At 54.1% G+C, this 20,492-nt stretch overlaps 1 protein-coding gene and 1 non-coding gene across 7 annotated transcripts in view; one reads left to right on the forward strand and one right to left on the reverse strand.

Moving 5' to 3' along the window:
- The window catches only part of SHANK3 (SH3 and multiple ankyrin repeat domains 3), a 57,052-nt gene that overhangs the window by 13,068 nt on the left and 23,492 nt on the right, over positions 1-20,492 (forward strand). For 3 of the 6 annotated variants that reach the window (XM_035295285.3, XM_035296394.3, NM_001267763.1), the window contains 8 exon segments: positions 5,644-5,917; positions 8,600-8,793; positions 9,773-9,886; positions 15,239-15,314; positions 15,578-15,660; positions 16,260-16,384; positions 16,466-16,598; positions 17,560-17,640. In XM_035295285.3, the coding sequence (XP_035151176.1) occupies positions 5,644-5,917; positions 8,600-8,793; positions 9,773-9,886; positions 15,239-15,314; positions 15,578-15,660; positions 16,260-16,384; positions 16,466-16,598; positions 17,560-17,640 (1,080 nt within the window). 6 annotated transcript variants of the gene reach the window in all.
- LOC118148204 (U6 spliceosomal RNA) lies at positions 1,756-1,862 on the reverse strand. Its single transcript, XR_004734985.2, has one exon. It is a non-coding gene; the product is annotated as a U6 spliceosomal RNA (small nuclear RNA).

Here is a 20,492-nt window from a genome sequence, read left to right on the forward strand (position 1 = left end):
AGCTACCACGCCCGGCCCCTTGTCACTTTTGAATAATGCCCTTTAATGTACAAGAATGTTTAATTTTGATAAATTCAATGTGTCTATTTTTTTCTTTTGTTGTTCATGCTTTTGTTGTCATAGCTAAGAGTCTGTTGCCAAATCTAAGGTCACAAGGGTCTACCCTCTTTGTTTTCTTCTAAAAATATTACGGTTTTCACTCTTATATTTAGGTCACTGATCCGCTTTGAGTTAACTTGTGTTAATGGTGTGAGGTAGGGTGCCATCTTCATTCTTTTGCATATGAATATCCAATTGTCGAGCGCCATTTATCGGAGACACTATTCTTTTCCCATTTAATAGTCTTGGCACCCTTATTGAAAATCAGTTGATCCTGGATATGTGGGTTTATTTTGACTCTCAGTTCTTTTTTTTTTTTTTTTGAGATGGAGTCTTGCTCTGTCACCCAGGGTGGAGTGCAGTCCTGCAATCTTGGCTCACTGCAACCTCTGCCTCGTGGGTTCAAGTGATTACAGGCACATGCCATCACACACGGCTAATTTTTGTATTTTAGTAGCGATGGGGTTTCACCATGTTGGCCAGGATGGTCTTGACCTTGTGATTTGCCCGCCTCGGCCTCCCAAAGTGCCGGGATTACAGGCGTGAGTCACTGCACCGGCCTGGACTCTCAATTCTATCCCAGTGGTTTACATGTCTGTTCTTAGGACAATACCACGTGGTTTTGATTATTGAAGCTTTGTAGTAACTTTCTATTTTTTTTCCTTGGAGATGGAGTTTCACTCTTGTCAGACGGTGGAGTGCAATGGTGCGATCTTGGCTCACTACAACCTCCGCCTCCCAGGTTAAAGCGATTCTCCTGCCTCAGTCTTCTGAGTTGCTGGGATTACAGGCATGCACCACCACGCCCAGCTAATTTTTGTATTGTTAGTAGAGATGGGGTTTGCCATGTTGGCCAGGCTGGTCTCAAACTCCTGACCTCAGGTAATCCACTCACCTCAGTCTCCCAGAGTGTTGGGATTATAGGCATGAGCCACTGCGCCTGGCGTTTTAGTAACTTGAATTCAGGAGGTTTGAGTGGTTCAGCTTTGTTCTTCTTTTTTGTTATTGTTTTGGCTAATCAGGGCCCCTTGCAATTCCATATAGATTTGAACATTGCTTTTCTATTTGTGAAAAAAGGGACATTGGAATTTTGCATTGAATCTGTCCGTTACTCTGGATGACATTAACATTTTAACACTATTGTCTTCCAATTAATGAACATGGGATGTCCTTTTTTTTTTTTTTATTTAAGTCATCTCTAAGCAGTGTTTTGTCATTTTGAGTATACAGATCTTTTTATTTCCTTAAATTTATTCTTGAGTATTTTCTTCTTTTGGATGCTATTATAAATTAAATTATTTTCTTAATTTCTTTTTTGGATTGTTCATTGCTGGTGTATAAAAACAAGTGATTTTTGTGTGCTGATCTTGTGCCCCACAACTTCGCTGATTTTGTTTATTAGCTCTAGTAGCTCTTTTGCTGTATTCTTTGGGATTTCTATATATAGGATCATGCCATCTGCAAATAGAGATAGTTTTACTTCTTCCTTCCCAGTTTGGGTGCCTTTTTTAAATTTTATTTTTGTCGGTCTAGAACTTCCAGTGCAATGTTGAATATCAGTAGTGAAAGCAGGCGTCTTTGCTTTGTTTGTGACCCTAGGGGGAAGCGTTGCATCTTTTACCATCGCATGTGATGTTATCTATGCGTGTTTTTTTTTTTAATATGGAATGCTTCATGAATTTGCATTTCATTCTTGTGCAGGGGCCATGCTAACCTTCTCTGTATCATTCCAAGTTTAGTGTGCATGCCGCTGAAGCAAGCACTATGGATGGTTTTTTTTTTTTTTGAGACTGAGGTTCGCTGTTGTTACCCAGGCTGGAGTGCAATGGCGCGATCTCGGCTCACCGCAACCTCCGCCTCCTGGGTTCAGGCAATTCTCCTGCCTCAGCCTCCCGAGTAGCTGGGATTACAGGCACGCACCACCACGCCCAGCTAATTTTTGTATTTTTAGTAGAGACGGGGTTTCACCATGTTGACCAGGATGGCCTCGATCGCTTGACCTCGTGATCCACCTGCCTCGGGCTCCCAAAGCGCTGGGATTATAGACATGAGCCACGGCGCCTGGACTGGATTTTTAATAACTGTCCTCTATCATGTCGAGGAAGTTACTGGTCTCTATTGCTAGTTTTCTGAGTGTTTTTATAATGAAAGCATGTTGGATTATGGCAAACGCTTTCTCTGCATCAATTGAAATGATCACCCTTTTTTTCCCCCTTTGTTCTATTAATGTGATGTGTTATATTGATTACATTGGTCTGTAGATTTCTTTTCTTGTAATGCCCTTATCTGGGTTTGATATCAGGATAATATTGGCCTCATGAAATGAGGGAGTGTTCCTTCTTCCATGTTTTGGAAGAACTTCAGAAGAATTTGTGTCAATTCTTTGAATTTCTGGTAGAGTGCTCTAGTGATGCCATCTGGTGGTGGACTTTTCTTTGTTGGGAGGTTTGTGGTTACTGATTCAATCTCTGCTCATTATAGGTCTGTTTAAATTTTCTGTTTCTTCTTGAGTCAGTTTTGGTAATTTGTGTTTTTCTAGAAATTTGTCCACCTCATCTAGCTTTCTAATTGTTGGCATATAATTGTTCATAGTTATGTCATATTCCTTTTTTTTTTTGAGACGGAGTTTCGCTCTTGTTACCCAGGCTGGAGTGCAATGGTGCCATCTTGGCTCACTGCAACCTCCGCCTTCTCGGTTCAAGCAATTCTCCTGCCTCAGCCTCCCAAGTAGCTGGGACTACAGGCACGCGCCACCACGCCCAGCTAGTTTTTTGTATTTTTAGTAGAGACGAGGTTTCACCTTGTTGACCAGGATGGTCTCGATCTCTTGACCTCGTGATCCACCCGCCTCGGCCTCCCAAAGTGCTGGGATTACAGGCGTGAGCCACCGCGCCCGGCCTCATATTCCTTTTTAACTTCTGTAATACTGGGAGTAAGACCCCAGATTTCATTTGTGATTTTAGTTAATTTTGTCCATCTTCTTTCCTTACTAGTCAATTATGTTCGTATTGTCCAAGAAAAAACTTTTTTTTTTAAAAAAAATTCTCCACGGTTTTTCTATTTTGTTTATCTCTGCTTTAATCTTAACTGTTTCCTTCCTTCGCTAGCTTTCCTTTGTTTTGCTAGTCTGGTTTGTTCTTTCTGTAGTTACTTCCTCCCTCCCTCTCTCCCTGGTTTGCTCTTTAGTTTCCCCTCCCTCCCTTCCTTCCTTTCCACTTCTTTCTCTAGTTTCTTCTTTTCTTTTTCTTTTTTTTTGGAGATGGAGTTTGGCTCTTGTTGCCAGCTGGAGTGGGATGATGCGATCTTGGCTCACCGCAGCCTCCACCTTCCGGGTTCAAGCGATTCTCCTGCCTCAGCCTCCTGAGTAGCTGGGATTACAGGCATGTGCCGGCACATCCGGCTACTTTTGTGTTTTTAGTAGAGGCAGGGTTTCTCCATGTTGGTCAGGCTGGTCTCAAACTCCTGACCTCAGGTGATCTGCCTGCCTTGGCTTCCCAAAGTGCTGGGATTACAGGCGTGAGGCACAGATCCTGGCCGTCTCTTGTTTATTAAGATGTATAATTAGGTTATTGATTTGAGATTGTTCTCCTTTTTTAAAAGTAAGTGTTAACAGCTATACATTTCCCTTACCTTTGCTCCATATGTTGTATTTTTGTTCTCATTTGTCTTAAAGCATTTTCTAATTTTCCTTATGATTTCTTTTCTTTTCTTTGTTCTTTTTTAAGAGATAGGCTGCCATTCTGTGGCCCAGGCTGAGTGCCCTGGCTTCATCATAGCTCACTGCAGCCTCAACCTCCTGGTTTCCAGTCATCCTCTGACCTCAGTTTCCTGAATAGCAGGAACTACAGGGTACACTGCCACACCTGGCTATTTTTTTTTTTTATAGAGATGGGGGGTGGTCTCACTATGTTGTCCAGGCTGGTTTCAAACTCCTGGCTTCAACTGATCCTCCTGCCTTGACCTCTCAAAGTACCGGATTACAGGCTTGAGCCACCATGCCCAGCCTGATTTCTTTTTTGACACATTGGTCATTTAGGAGTATGGTGTTTAATTTCCACATATTTGTGAATTTTCCAGTTTTCTTTCAGTTCTCGATTTCTACCTTCGTTTTGTTATGATTGAAAAAGATATTTTGTATGATTTCAGTCTTTTAAAACTTTATCGAGACTTGTTTTGTGGCCATACGGTCTGTCCTAGAGAATGTTCCATGTGTACTTGAGAAGAATTCGTGACTATATTCTGCTCTTGCTGGGTGGCGTGTTCTGTATGTATCATTAGGTCTAATGGGTTCCGTTTTCTGTGTCCTGATTGAACTCCAGATGTTCTACCCATTATTGAAAGTGAGGTATTAAAGTCTTTTACTAGTATTGTGGAACTGTCTATTTTTCTCTTAAATTGCATTGTTTGTATCATATTTGATTAACAGTTCTGTTGTTCGGTGTGTATATGTTAATAATTGTTAGCATATAATGTCCTTCTCTGTCTCTTGTTAACAGTTTTTATCTTAAAGTCTATTTTGTATGACATTAATATAGCCACCCAGCTATCTTTTGGTTACTATTTACATGAGATCTCTTTTTTTTTTTTTTTTTTTGAGACGGAGTCTTGCTCTGTTTCCCAGGCTGGAGTGCAATGGCACGGTCTTGACCCACTGCAACCTCCGCCTCCCGGGTTCAAGCAATTCTCCTGTCTTAGCCTCCTGAGTAGCTGAGATTACAGGTGCCTGCCACCATGCCCAGCTAATTTTTGTATTTTTAGTAAAGAGGGGCTTTCACCATGCCTGCCAAGCTGGTCTCAAACTCCTGACCTTGTGATCTACCTGCCTTGGCCGGGATTACAGTTGTGAGCCACTGCCCCCGGCTGAGATGGCTTTTTTCATCCTTTCATTTTCAACCTGTTTGTGTCTTTGAACTTAAAGTGATTATTTTGTAAGTAGCATGTAGTTGGGTCATATTTTCTAATCGCCATCTGCTTTTTAAGTCAAATTCCATTGGAACACAAACTCACCTGTTTGCTTCTATGTTGCTTGCGGTGGTTTTCATGCTGTGGTGGCAGAGTTGAGTCATTACAACACAGACTACATAGCTTGCAAAGCTTTAAGTCGTTACTGCCCAATCTTTACAGAAAAGGTTTGCCGATCCCTGGTCTAAAATGTCTTTTGTAGTTTCCCTGGTTATAGTTAACTGCAAATGGTCCTGTTCAGCAGGAGTCTGGTGATATTTGTCACATGTAGCCTGTTTTGTCTCTCCTGAAGCTTGTAAAATGCAGTTCTCAGAGCATATCTCAGCATCCTCAAGGCCTCATTTGGCTGAGAGGAGAAGCAGGCTTCTACCTCCGAAGCTAGAGTGAGAGGCAGTTTGACTGGGATGAGGCCCCTCAGTGGTAGCTTCATTCGTAGGGTGGCCAATTCTTTTGGTTTCCCTGGAACCAAGGCAGTTCCTGCAATATCGGATTTAGTTTTAAAATTGGGAAAGGCTGGGCAAACTGGACAAGTTGGTTACCCAGTTGCCTGTTCAGAGTCTTAACTACGCCTCCTTACCCCAGTACCATTCAGGGAAACTCCCAGCTATGCGAAGCGGCGGCGACTGGCTGGCCCCAGTGGCTTGGCATCCCCTCGGCCTCTGCAGCGCTCAGCCAGCGATATCAACCTGAAGGGGGAGGCGCAGCCGGCAGCTTCTCCTGGACCCTCGCTGAGAAGCCTCCCCCACCAGCTGCTGCTCCAGCGGCTGCAAGAGGAGAAAGATCGTGACCGGGATGCCGACCAGGAGAGCAACATCAGTGGCCCCTTAGTAGGCAGGGGCAGCCAGAGCAAGATCAGGTAGGAGGGAGCTGGGAGGCCCTGGAGGGGTGGGTAGGGTGGGGCGCTGGGACCCGAGCCAGGAGGCAGAGAGGGGCCTGGTGGTGCCTGGCACCTGTATAGCAATGGGCTAGGCCTTCCTGGTTGGGGAAGGGAAGAAGGTATCTCTGTAGGCAGGGATAGGCTGATTTCTGGTCGGAGCTGGGCTTGCTGTGAGGACAGTGGGCAGTTGAGGGAGTGTGTTAGGTGTGGAGAGGGTATGTTCCCACGTGTGATTTAGAAAATACACTGCAGTATCAAGCATGGCTTGGAAGAGTCAGGGCTGGTGGCCTGTGATAAGGGGGTCAGGGATGGAGCTGCCTTTCCAGGAGAGCTCAAAACCTACAGGTAAGCCCCAGCCCTGTCCCCAGGGTGTATTCTTGGTTTTCCCCATCCCCAGCCCTGCTGTACCCACAGGACTCTGTGTCTTCTATTCTTTACATCCACCCTAAGTCCTGGGACCCTGAGAAGCCAGGGATGTTTGAGGTATCCCTAGAACTTAGAGTAGGAGGCCTGGCCTGGAGCCCTGTGGCCTCTATGGGCTGTGCACTGGGTGCTGAGGTGGGCACTGGATCTCAGCCACTTTGTGTCTGGGCTTCTCATCAGTACGTGGGGTCAATCCTACCCAAGTCACTGTCTTTGGGAAGCCTTCCAGAATGCCCTGGGCAGGTGAGGCATCACCTGGCAGAGTCTAGCAACTGCTGATCGTAGCATCTGCCCTCCCTGTGACTCGAGGGCAGACACCGTCTTTCTTGTTGCTTTTGGTTTCTTCAGAGCCAGGCACTGAGGAGGGTGTTTAGCAGACATTGTTGAATGAAAGAGTGACATAAACAGTACGTTGTCGTCAGGATGGCCGATGGCCTTTACAGTCCTGTCACTCTGTGCCTGCTGTTGGGCTGAGTGGCATGTGTATACTAAGTTCCTTTAACCTTGACAACGTACATGTTCATGCCCTATTAGTACCATGTTACAGATGAGCGTCCTGGTACTCAGGCGGGGTCTATCATGGGTCCAGGGCCACAGAGCTAGGGATCTGCTTAACTGGGCCCCAGGTAGACCCAATCCCCAACTTTCTAAGCCTGAGTGCAGGGCTCAGGTGCAGCAGGCCCTATTGAAGGCGCCCCTCCCTGTGCTGCTGCCTTTGCTGTGTAGCCTCCTCTCAGCGATGTCTGTGTCTGTCTCCCTGCCTGGAGCTACTGGACTCCCAAGGCTGGCTGTCCTGCCCCAAATCTCAGTTCTCCCCTGAAACTTTTGCATAGTCCTGTGGATTTTCTAAGGGTTGGATGGCCCAGTGGCTAAAATAACACATTCTGGATGTTTCCATTGTGCAGAAAGCCTGCCCCCAAGTTGGAGGTGCGCATTGCCACAGGCTCCTCTCTGTATTCATATTTTGTGTGTGTTCATTTATCCTTTCAGCAGACACAAAACTAAGACCTGCTGAGTGAGGGGCTCCAGCTCACCTGCTTTGTGGGGATGGCAGAATTCTGGTTTTTTCTTCCTTGCAAACATTTATTAGGTGCCTAGTGCGTCTGAGGTGCTGATAGCAGGGGTCCTAACTGGGTCTCAGGAGGTTGACAGCTGAGGCCCCAGGCTGAGCAGCAGTTAGACGGGCAGTAATCCCTGTATGGGGCTGCCCGGGTGAGTGGATGAGGGTCTGCAGCTCTCGGGAGGGACTGAGGAAGGTCAGAGGCCGTGGAGGAGGTCTGCTCTGGGGGAGGTGAGGTCGGGCCCTGAGCCGTGCGGGTCTCTGTCGGCGGCGGCTCCGCAGCGCCCTCTGTCGGCCGAGCGGAGCCGCGCCCGACCCCCTGCAGCCGCCCCAGCAGCGCACGGGGCACGACGGGGCGAGTTTGGGCCGACAGTCAGCCATTCACAGCTGGCCCAGGGGTCAGGCTTAGCGTGGTGCAGGTGTTGGCAGCAGCGCGATGGACAGCCCACAGGAGGGGAAGGAAGGTGCCCCTGTGTGACCGGAGTCGCAAATTCCCCAGTCCCAGGGGAAGAGCTTGTTGCTCTGGCCTGCCTGGGTACTAGGGAGCCAGTGCAGCCTTCGGAGCGAGAGTTCAGGCTCTGACCCAGTTGGGGAGTAGTCTGGGGAAGGGCCCTCACGCAGTGGGCGGGGGCAGGGGCCGGTATCCAGGACGAGGGGACACAGCCCTGGAGGGGGACGGGGCGCCCCCTCCCCTTCTTCGCGGGTGCCTAAGCCCCCGCCCCGTCCCCGCTCACCCCAGGCTGCCCAGACCCCCGTCCCGCATCCCGTCGGAACTCCCCCTCCCGGGGGTCGGCGGCGCGGGGAGGGCGCGAGGGCCGCCGCCGCCCGCAGAGGGAGGAGCCCGGCCACGGAGGAGGCGGGGCGCGGGGCGGCCGCGGCATGGAGCGAGCCTGGCGCGCCCAGGAGCGCAGCCCCGCGGCCCCGGAGCCCTGAGCGGGCGCGGCTCGTGCGCTGGCGGGAGCGGGCCGGGCGCGGCGGCGCGGCCCATGGAGCGGCCCCGGGCCGGGCCCCCGGCGGGCAGGCGGGCGGCGGGCGGTGGGCGGCGGGCGCTGCGGCGGCGGCTGCGGTGAGGCCGGAGGCGGCGGGGCCGGGCCGCGCGCCATGGAGGCCCCGGGCGCCGGCTTCGCGTGCCCGCTGCCCCCCGGCATCGCGTCCGTCACCTACGTGTTCGTCTACAGCCCGAGCGGGCCTGGCGGCCCTGGCCCTGCGCCCGGCCCCGGCCCCGCGCCCCCCGCGCCCCCCGCGCCGCCGCCCCGGGGCCCGAAGCGGAAACTTTACAGCGCAGTCCCCGGCCGCAAGTTCATCGCTGTGAAGGCGCACAGCCCGCAGGGCGAAGGCGAGATCCCGCTGCACCGCGGAGAGGCCGTGAAGGGTGAGGGGCGCGGGGGGCGGGCCCGGGGCGGGGAGGGGGCGGCGCCGCGCAGCGCGGGCCGGCGGGGCAGGGGATGCCTCTGGGGTCTGCGCCGCCGCCTGGGCCCATGTGGGGTCCCTGGTGTCACGGTGAAGGGCTCTGCCCGGGAAGATTCCTGCCGTGCAGGTCGCCAGCTGCTCTGTCGTTCCGGGCTCCCTGTGTCACCACGGAGGCAGGCGCCTCTCTCGCCTTGGGCATTTCTGTGTCCCCGGGGGTCTCTGCCTGCAGGACCTTGTCCCACCACACAGCTTGGCCGGGTTCCCTGGCACTTCTGCAGCTTCTTCACTGGAGGCCGTGTGATGTGGGGGACCCTTGCCGTCGTGGGGTGTCTGTGACCGTCATGTGGGTGTCTGTGTTATGCAGGCATCTGTCACTGGGGCTTCCTGTGTTCCGGGGCATCGCGTGCCATGACAAACCCCTCTCCTTATGGGGATCTCGAGTGCCATGACAGACCCCTCTGCTTATGGGGGTGTCGCCGTCATCACTGGGGTCGTAGCCTCAGGGCCGGCTGAGGTGGAAACAGCCCAGCTGGTGCATCACGTGGCCTCACCCACTGGCCACAGCACGATGACCCCGAGCTCTTGGCAGTGACCCCTGGGTGGGTGGTAGAGCCAGGATGGGGGTTGGTTCAAGGGGCTGGGGGAGCGTGGTCAGCTGGGGGGCAGTGGTAGGAGCGTGGCCCTTGCCCCTGCCTGTGCCCCTCCATGAGCGTGTTCATCTGTGTGTCTGTGTGTCCCCCACATGCCCACCGTGTGCCCAGCCCATCTGTTCCTTTCTCTCTCCTGTGTGGATCCCAAAATCTTCCCAGGGAAAAAGCCGGGAGAAAGTGGGAAGGGAAGGAGGGAAAGGGCAGTGGGTGGGTGGGCAGAACCGGTGCCTGAGGAGGGGTGGGCACCCAGCTCTGCTCCCCACTGACGGCCTGTCTGGCTTCTTCCTCCAGTGCTCAGCATTGGGGAGGGCGGTTTCTGGGAGGGAACCGTGAAAGGCCGCACGGGCTGGTTCCCGGCTGACTGCGTGGAGGAGGTGCAGATGAGGCAGCATGACACGAGGCCTGGTGAGTGACCCCCTGGCCCCTGGGCAGCTCCCAAGGGGACGACTTCTTCTGGTTTCCTTTTGGTCTCTCTTGGTGCTAAATCCACGTTGATATTCACAGAGAAAAGACTAGAGGTAAACTCAAACGAACACTCAAAGTAGACACAAACTTGCGTACATGACACGGACATGCATGCACGCACTCTGCGTATACCTGGGAATGTGTGTGTGACCTGATCCTTCGTGTGCCATGGAGAGACAGGGGTCGTGCACCGGGAGGCGCACACGCGTGATGATGCCTCTGTCTGTGGGATCCCACACTGACTCCCAGTGACTGCCACACCCTGCCAGGGCCATCCCTACAGAAACACCAGGTGTGTGGAACGCATGATTCCTGCGTAGCTGGCAGACATGTAAGGAGGTCAGTGTGAGAAAAGAGGCGTTTTTCCAAAGTGGACAGATTGTCCAAGTGGGCAGAGCAGGGAGGCCTGGAGCAGCCAAGAGGAAATGAGGCCAGTTGGGCCTGGAGTTGCCCTGGTGGGTGCCCTGGGGCAGGGATGGTCTGAGGGCAGCAGGTGAGGGAGGGACTAGTCCTAAGCCTGCAGGGAGGATATGAAGGTAAAGGCTGCAGTTTCTGGGGTTGGTGAGTGGCCTCCGTCCAGCCCTGCTGGCCACCTGGGTTTCCTGGAAGGATCCCTCTGGGTGCTGGAGTCCAAGGGGTGCTGCCTATAGAAGGCAGCATCTGGTTCTTTGGCGGTCCCCAGGCTGGAGCTGGATGCATGTCTTGGGGGTGCCCTTGTGAGGAACCCTCACAGGTCCCAGGAGGCCCCCAGATTCATGCATATTGCTTCTGGCCTGGAGAACTGGTGGGCCAAGCATACCTCTCCTGAGTGATGGTCACTGGGAGTCATTGGTGGTGTGTCTGGATCAAGGGTTCATGCATCCTCCCTCTGCACGTGAGAGGCCTAGCCCCGGGGTTACTCTGTCCCCATCTCTAGGATGAGTTTCCCAGCAACTCCACCCCTGTATTGCCTGGACCCCTGCCCTATGCTGAGTTTAGCAGAGGTTCAGGAATGCAGGAGCTTGGCCACTGACCCTTTCCTGGGCAGGTGCCCTTTCTTCCTCCTTTGGCATTGTCTTGCCTTGTTCTGATGACTCTCTTGGTGGCTTAGCGTGTGGAAGGGACCTGGCCCCGTGTTCTCAGCCTGTGGAGGGTGGATAGGGCAGGGTCCAGATGGGAAATGATTTCAGAGATTTGGGCCCTGGTTCAGGCAGTATGGAGAGGCGAGGTGAAGGAGAGGTGGGGGGGTAGGGGGCGGGGATCCACACCTGTGGTGGGAGCGGGTCTGGAGCTCCCCCACATGGTGGTGGTGAGGAAGGTTCTGGTTTGAGGACTGTGTAGAGTGAGGGGCATTTGGATCTAAGTCCGAAGCTGAAGGGCTGGGAGGGAGGTTTAGGCTGGAGTCAGACTGGAGAGCAGCAAGTATTTTTTAGGTGTTTATCCTGTGCTGGGAGCCAGGATCACAGAGGTTCGGCTGGAAGCCTTGTGGGAGCAGTGGCTGTGATGGGGGCCGTGTGCGTGTGGGAGCTCCCTGGGTTGGCCTGAAGGAGTCAGAGGGCCTCAAAGCCGAGGTGTTGTCTAAGCTGAGCCCTCTTGGTAGTCAGTGGGTGGGCTGAGGGGAGAGCCGTGTGTGCAGGGTCTGTGTGGCACTCTGCAGCTGCGTGTGTCGGCATGGCCTGCTCTGAGCACCTGGCACAGTTTTAGCACTTCCACACGTACAAGTCGTTGACTCATCCCAGCCGTCCTGAAAGGTGGGGCCACTTGTTATTATTCCATTTCTTGGGGGGTCACATGGCCCTGCGGGGTGAGGTCTTGTTTGTGACATAGGCAACAAGTTCTGTGTGAGTGAAGCACCTGCTGGGATGAGGGGCGAGGCTGGCGTGGGGACCATGAGGTGGTTAGGTGGCCGTGGGGTCAAGGGATAGCGTGGCATCATGGTGGAGGGGGCCCAGCAGCAGCTGTCTGATTGTGCAGGCTGCGTAAGATCAAAGCCTGGGCTGGGCAGAGCAGGGAGGTGGAGAGGAGGAGTGGGGTCACAGAGCAGCCAGTGTGGGGTTGGGTCTAGGCTCCAGGCAGCAGCCATGGTGTGTGTGAGCCGGGGAGTGAGTGGGGAGGTCCTTGGGTAGATGGGAGTATTTCATGAGTGGGCAGAGGGGGAGGGACCTGTGAGGGCTGCCTATGAGGGGCAGGCAGTGGGAGCAGTGACAGCCCCCTCTGACCTCGGCTGCAGGCCCAGCTGGCCACTCCGCACAGAGCCTCTGCTCTGGGGCCCCGGGGCTGAGTTCTGCCAGAGATGAGTGTACAGCCCAGGAACCAGGAACCTGCTTCCAATACGCCCATGTCCCCCCTTCCCCAAAAAATCTATTTCTGGGATTGGAGTGGGGACAGAAAAGGACTGAAGGGTCAGGGAGGGGCACAGTCCTATGCAGACAGGGTCTGGCGCCCAAGGTCTGTGCCCATTGTGGGATCAGGAGTTGAGTCCTGGTCACTTACCAAGCAGAGAGCACCCTCCCACGGCACCTCCTGGCAGGCAGAGGGTGGAGCTGAGAGAGAGGGAATGGTGAGACAGGTCAGGTGTGTTCTGGGGCCCGGCATGACCATGTCCCGTCCCTCCTTCCCTTCATAGTAAGGTCAGCACTAGGGCGGGTAGTAGGGGAGGGTTGGGCATTTTATCTTCAGCTGTGTCTTTTATGTGTCTTATTAAGACAATTGGAAAAATGAATTTGTGTTATGTAATGCCTACAATTGGTCTGGTTGGAAAATCTGCAAACAGGAGGCTAGTGAAGTGCAAGTCTTGGGGTTCTTCAGCAGGGAGCCACCATGAGCACATCTGTGGCAGGTCGACGGGGAGAAAGGTGTGATGGAGGAAAGGAGGGGTCTGATGCCCCACCTGAGCGTGATGAGGTTTGGCCTGAGCTGGCCTTAGGTTGGTGGGATGAGGGGTGCAAATATGTCTAGGGAATGCCAGGAAGATAAGATAATAGATTATCAGAACTAAAGGGATTCTCCGAGTCGGATTTTTCTATTCTATATGGGGAGGCCTACAGGTGACTGTTGACTTACTGAGAGTCACAGAAGTTAGTAGCTGGGACCTGGAATCCAGCCCAGTACTTTTTTGATATCTGCATCTTCTGATAGGAAATAGGTGCTCTTTCCTCTTTCCGTCTGGCCACTGCTCTATCAGTGTTTATAGCCATCTATCCTTTTTTTTTTTTTTTTGAGACAGAGTTTCGCTCTTGTTACCCAGGCTGGAGTGCAATGGCATGATCCCGGCTCACCGCAACCTCCGCCTCCTGGGTTCAGGAAATTCTCCTGCCTCAGCCTCCTGAGTAGCTGGGATTACAGGCACGCGCCACCATGCCCAGCTAATTTTTTTGTATTTTTAGTAGAGATGGGGTTTCACCATGTTGACCAGGATTGTCTCGATCTCTTGACCTCCTGATCCACCCGCCTCGGCCTCCCAAAGTGCTAGGATTACAGGCGTGAGCCACCACGCCCGGCCACCATCTATCCTTTGACTCACCCACCCATCCCACCATCATTTCTCATCCATTGACTCGCCAGCCAACCCAGTGCACCACCCTTCCTTCCTCCGTCCATCCATTCATCCATCTGCCTCTCCGCCTGTCCACCCACCCATGTATCTGTCTGCTCTTTGGCCTGTCCACCCATCGTCTTCTTCCCTCCCTCCATCTACCCATTCAGTGCCTTTTGATCCACCCTTCTGTCCATCTGTCTTAGATGTACCTGTCCACCCATTACTCTCCTAGTCAGCATGTAGAACACCTGCAGCATGCCGGGTGCGGGACACCAGGATCACAGAGGTAAAGAACATGTGGTCCTTGCCCTCAGGGAGCTCACAGTTAGTTTGGGAAACAGGTCATTGCAAGCTGCAGGTTCTCTTTCAGATCTCATTTCCTGCCACTCTCTCTAGCTCCCTCTGCTCCAGCTGCACAGGCTCTGAACTCCCTCAGATGCTGCAGGCTGATGGCTGCCGTGGGCTTCCCCCGACCACCCCCACGCCTGGGAAGGCCTTTGCCCACATATCCACAGGATGCTCCCCATCCTCGGCCTCTGCTCAGCCCTCCCGTGGGGGTGAGGCCTTTAGGTGCCTCTCTCCGCACTCCCTGGTCTGCTCGCTGATCTCTTCAGCACTTGCCGGCACTCACATGCTACATCTTTATCCTGTGTTTATCCTGTCTCCCTGAACAGATTATAAAACCCCACAAGTGCAGACTTTATTCTCTTCTCTGCTGTATTTGCAGAGCTGGTGCACAGTAGGAGCTCAATAAATACTTGCTGAAGGAAAACATGACTCTTGAGGAATGCTACCGAGAGAGGAAACGAGGAAGGTGCTGAGGGATGGAAGCGAGGCAGTGGTGGTGCTGCCATGGGACCTCTGTGGTCCTGGAGTGTGAAGCTGTGGGGCTGGGAAGTTGGCAGCTAGGGCTCACAGGCAGCTGGAGGAGCCCGTGGGAGCAGAGAGGTCATGGCTGGAGATGTGGCTTGAACCTTCAGGTCAGCGAGGGTGGAGTGATGGGCAGACAGCTGGCTAGCTTGGTGCTGGCCTTGTGGGACTTTGAGATCAACAGGACAGTGGGGACTAAGCTCTGCGGGATGCACTGAAGTCAGGACAGAAGACCCAGCCCCCACACCTGGATCCCCTACCCCACTCAGAGGCAGTCGGAAGCAGGGACCCCATGAGGTTGGCATCAGGGAGCCGTGATGAAGCAGTTGGTGAAGACACAATGCTGCTTCCATGGCAGCATATGTAGGCACATAGAACGGCATTTGTACATGAGTGTGGGTCACGCAGACACAGACGTGGACACGCACGTGCGTGAACACACCTCGCACGTGCACGTCACACAGACACTCATCAGTATGGCACTTGCACATACACAGACAGGTGCATGGGCACAGCATCTACACGCGACCACAGGTCACACACATACACACACATGTGCACACCCCCCTCTGCTCACAGCTGCGGGGCTCACTGACGCTCTGTGGATGGCTCTGGCCTTGTCTGGATCCCTGCGTTCAGCTGCTACTTAGAAAAGAGATGAGCTGCTTCCCCCTCTTGGGCCCTGACCCACAGAGGTCAGAACTCCCTGCATCATCCCTCAGCCTTCTTGCCTCAGGACCTCTGGACCCAAGATTCCAGGATTTCGGGCCCCTGAGTTCCATCCGGACACAACCAGGCCAGGGGGGGTGTATTTGGACAGAGACTGGTGACCAGCGTGGGTGAGGGCAGTTTAGGCAGGCCAGCTGGAGGCCACAACTGTCCCTCAGCTCCTGATACTCCCTCAGAAACCCGTGAGGACCGGACAAAGCGGCTTTTTCGGCACTACACTGTGGGCTCCTACGACAGCCTCACCTCACACAGGTACACGCAGGGACGCTGGCAGGGGCATGCAGATGGGACGTGGGGGCGGGACGTGACGTGTAGAGGGAGGCCAGGGGTGAAGAGGTCAGAGGAAGGCAAGGGAAGGTGCCCGGCCCCTCTCTCTTCTGTGTGGCCCGTCCGTCCCCGGCCCACCTCTCTTCTGTGTGGCCCGTCCGTCCCAGGGTGACTGCAGGGTGGACTGTGTCTGGATGGCCAGCCCTGTGGCAGGGCTGACCTCACTCCTCCCTGCTTTCTTCCATCAGCGATTATGTCATTGATGACAAAGTGGCCGTCCTGCAGAAACGGGACCACGAGGGCTTTGGTTTTGTGCTCCGGGGAGCCAAAGGTAACAGGCCGGCAGGGGCTGCATGCTGCTCGGGGATGTCTTCAGCGTCTACAGGGCCGGCAGGGGCTGCATGCTGCTTGGGGATGTCTTCAGTGTCTACAGGCCGGCAGGGGCTGCATGCTGCTTGGGGATGTCTTCAGCGTCTACAGGGCCGGCAGGGGCTGCATGCTGCTTGGGGATGTCTTCAGCGTCTTGCCTCTGCCCCCAACTCTACTCTTCCCTACACACCTGCCCTGCCTCACCTGCGCCTCCCTGTGTCTGTCCTTCGATGCTCCTCTGCTGCTGTTGCGACAGTCGTGGTTTGCAATGTCCCAGCCGAGGCGGCAGTTCCTTCCCTTTGCCGTTTTCCACTTTCTTTGCTGTAGAGTCTAACGGAGTGGGCGCCTTTCTGGTGTGGGTAAAGGGGGTTTTGCAGAGGGTCATGTCCAGGATCCCTGGGCCGGTTCATCCCTGCGCTCCCGTGGCCCTCCCCCAGCCCTGGGTCACTGCCCTCTGCAGTCATCCCTTTCCTGTGCGGAGCCACCCTCGGAGGTTGCTGTGTGGCAGTCGCCCCCACCTGAACCTCACTGGTGAAGTGCCTTCCTACTTGCCCCCCGCAGCAGAGACCCCCATCGAGGAGTTCACGCCCACACCAGCCTTCCCAGCGCTGCAGTATCTTGAGTCGGTGGACGTGGAGGGTGTGGCCTGGAGGGCCGGGCTTCGCACAGGAGACTTCCTCATTGAGGTGAGGCCGTCCTGGCCGGCCCTGCCCTGGGGGTGCTGACCCCTGATCCCTGTGGTGGACGCAGCTGCCTGTCTGTCCCAGGTGAATGGGGTGAACGTGGTGAAGGTTGGACACAAGCAGGTGGTAGCTCTGATCCGCCAGGGTGGCAACCGCCTTGTCATGAAGGTTGTGTCTGTGACAAGAAAGCCGGAAGAGGATGGGGCTCGGCGCAGAGGTGAGGGGTCACGCTTCAGGCCTCTGTGCCCAGACTTTCCCCTGACCTTAGACCTTTGACCTCAGGCCCACATTCCTCTTCCCATCCCTGACCCCCAACTGCTGATATCAGATTCCTGAACCTCCATGAACCACCCACACGCGTGGGTTGGGGCCCCTCCCAAACACTGGTGTTACACTGCCAGTCCTGTCCCCTGGCCCGAGGCCTTTGACCCCTGACCCCCCGACCCCAGGCTGCCCCTCCTCAGATCCCTGCCCCCTCCTTCCTGGCGTTCCCCCAGCCCCTGGTGTGGCAGAGCCCTCCTTCCCTACACCGCCAGCAGCTGCCTGGAGGCCGGGGTTGCCATAGCAACTGTGAGGTTGACGCTGCTTATTGTCGGAGGGAAGGGGGAGGCGGCACCTGAGGGAAGAGGAAAAGCGTCTTCTCCCCGCGACGACGCGGCATAGCCTGGGCCTGGGAGGCTTTGCCGGCCAGGCCCAGCCCAGGCCGTGGCTTGGCTGACCACACCCTGGCCCCACTAAGGGCAGTGGCCACCCGGGCCTGGGGGAGCCCTGGAGCAGCAAAAGCCCTACCCGAAAGGAGACCCCCTCCCAGCCCCCACCTCATGGCTCTGGTGCCCCCTCACTTAGCCCTCGGAGCCTGCAGGGTGGGTGCTCAGGCCAGAGCCAGCCAGCACCGTGAGCCCCACCAGCACCCTTGATCGTGTCCCAAGGCCCTGGCTCTGGGGGTTCCCAGGGCCCCTGAGGCCCTGACCTCCTGGGCCCCCCCATCCCCTGAGCTCCTTACGCCATGAAGAAGTTTGCGTCCAGCCGTAGCCTGAACAAGATCCTGGCACAGTGCGACTCATCCTCGCGGGAATACGAGGAGATCCAGGCAGTGGAGCGCAAGTGGCACCTGCACCTGGCCACGCCGCGCCGCCTGCTGCTGGACAGGAGGTCCAAGGCCTCCCTCTTCTTTGCAGCCCCACCGCCCCCCAAGAGGGCCCCCAGCACCACACTGACCCTGCGCTCCAAGTCCATGACAGCTGAGCTCGAGGAACTTGGTAAGTGGCAGGGGTAGAATTGGACGCGGGTGGATGGTCCGGGTTGGGCAGACGGGGCCGGGAGACACAGGTAGTATGGGAGGCCAGGGGGTAGAGCCATAGAGGAGGAAGGACAGGTGGATGTAAGAACAGGTCAGAGGTCAATGGGTGGGTGCTGGAGCGATGGGGACATTTGGCGCTTGTGTGGTGAGGAGGGGCATGAGATGTGGAAGGGGTGAGATGTGAGGGGCTGGGGATGGAGAGTGGGGTGTCCAGGACAGATGATGGGGAGCAGGCCCCGGCCCACCAGTATCTTTGCATGAGTGTGCATGTGTGTGCGTGTGCTACCTCTGGTTCAAGTGAGGAAACAGCAGTAGTGAGGTGACCAGGGTCCGCTTCTGGCTCTGCCAGGCACTGGCTGTGTCCGCTTTGTGCTTATTTTATCCACTTGGTGTCTGTGCACTCATTGGCCAGGCGGTCCTGCTGGCCCCACAGGCTCCAGGAACACTGCTGGTGGGATGATGGGGCAGGGCCTAGATTGAGGCAGGAGGGGAGCAGGAGTGTGCTGGGCTTTGATGGGGCACATCCTGGGCACAAGCCCTGGTTGACCCTCAGTAGTCTCTTCATGGGCATGTCTTACATATGTGTCTGTTAACAATCTTGTTGTGGGCATGTCCAGATATACTTGATCATGTCCTGACATGTGACAGTTAGTAGTGTCTTCATGGGCATGTCCCAGTACGTGTGACGATGACCCTTATTGCGGGTTTGTGCTGTACATGTGACCAACAGCCTCGTCATGGACATGTCCTACTGTACGTGACAGTTGACAGGGTCTTTCTTTCTCTGGTGTCTGGCTCTGGTCACAGAAGGAATCCCACCTCTGCTACTAAACTGAATTCTTAAGTCCTGGCCACAGGCAGGGACCTGATTCTGTTTCTAGGCTGAGCCCCGTCCCTGGGTTCAGTCTTGGTTCTATCCCAGCCATAGACGGAACTCTCTCCCTGGCCCCCAGAATTATCCCTGACCGTACTCGTGGACCAAGCCCTGACCCTGTCCTGGCCACAGGCTGAGCTGCCCCATGCCAAGCAGGTGTTCTTTCTTTATTTTTTTAATTTTCTTTTTTTTTTTGAGACGGAGTTTCGCTCTTGTTACCCAGGCTGGAGTGCAATGGCACGATCTCGGCTCACCGCAACGTCCGCCTCCTGGGTTCAAGCAATTCTCCTGCCTCAGCCTCCTGAGTAGCTGGGATTACAGGCACGCGCCACCGTGCCCAGCTAATTTTTGTATTTTTAGTAGAGACGGGGTTTCACCTTGTTGACCAGGATGGTCTCGATCTCTTGACCTCGTGATCCACCTGCCTAGGCCTCCCAAAGTGCTGGGATTATAGGCGTGAGCCACCGCCTATTTTTTAAATTTTCTTGCCAGATTCTTCAATATTGAAGCAGGTGCTCTTAAATGCAGTTTAGTTCAATGTGGAAAATGGCTACCAGTATACACCGGGCTGACATGGTCAGAATGTTCTTCACCAAATAAAATAAAACCAAAGAAAAAACCCATATAGATAATTCAAAATGAAGAGGGAAGAAACCAAAGCCAGCGGCTTCCATAGCTCATTATATAGTGCCCAAGGGCAAGGGGGTGGGGTCCTGAGACCCCACAAGGCTAGGAGACATGGCTGGACCTGTGAGAAGTGGTTAGGTTAAAACCAAGCCCAACAGCTGAAATTAGCATAAAAAGAACTAGAAATCAGAGAAGAATAGTAAAATAAATTGTCACAAAGATTAAAGGAACTAACAGAACTCCTAATGCAAGAATAGGACAGAACAAGCCAAAAGAAAGAAGCAGCACATTTTAGAAGGATTTCTAAAGAACTGTTACTGAAAGAAAAAGTATAGTCACTGCGATCAAAAAGAAATCCATGGCTGGGTAAACAGTACACTAGACCCAGGTGAAGAAATATAAATCTCTTATAGCAAGGAAATAAAACAAATCTGTATCCAGATTGTTCACGGTAAAACTGCAGAACACAGTCAACAAGCAGAAATCTTTAAAACAATGAGAGAGGCTGGGCGCAGTGGCTCATGCCTGTAATCCCAGCACTTTGGGAGGCCGAGACAGGTGCATCACTTGAGTCCAGGAGTTTGAGACCAGCCTGGGCAACATGGCGAAACTCTTTCTCTGCTAAAAATACAAAATTTATCCCGGCATGGTGGTGTGTGCCTCTGGTCTTAGCTACTTGGGAGGTTGAGGTGGGAGGTGGAGGTCGCAGTGAGCCGAGACCGTGCTACCGCGCTCCAGCCTGGGCGACAGAGTGAGACCCTGTCTCAAAACAATGCAATGATGAGAGAGAGACTGGCCGCTAGATGTCTTGCTTGGAGCAATGGTTCAACAGACTTCTCATCAGCAATAGCAGATGACAGTGGAGGATGGAAGAAGAGCCTGAGAGTGTTGAGTCCAAATTCTTTTCCACCTAGAACTAGATTTCTCTACCCCACTAATCCTCCTCATTCAGGGGTGAGGCAGAGAGGCTAGCAGACTTCTGGCCCTAGGGTGGTAAGGGTCCAAGATCAAGGGAGTGGACCCGTCAAGGGAAGATCCAAACTGATCAATAAGCCAGCACCAGTAGGCAGCTGGGTCCCCGGATTCTCCTGCCAGAGGCTGTCACATGGCCATGGTCAGCTGAATGTTCAGAAGGGACTCTTCTTTTCAGCACTGTGCTACTTTTGGGCAGCCTGAGAGCTATAATCCCAGGACCCAGGCACTCTGCCCTGTGAAAATGAAGGAACCGCCCTTTGCTCTCTGGGCTTTTCTTTTCTTTTTTTTTTTTTGAGACGGAGTTTCGCTCTTGTTACCCAGGCTGGAGTGCAATG

This window comes from Callithrix jacchus, chromosome 1, assembly GCF_049354715.1.
Source record: "Callithrix jacchus isolate 240 chromosome 1, calJac240_pri, whole genome shotgun sequence".
In the NCBI taxonomy this organism is placed as follows: Eukaryota; Metazoa; Chordata; class Mammalia; order Primates; family Cebidae; genus Callithrix; species Callithrix jacchus.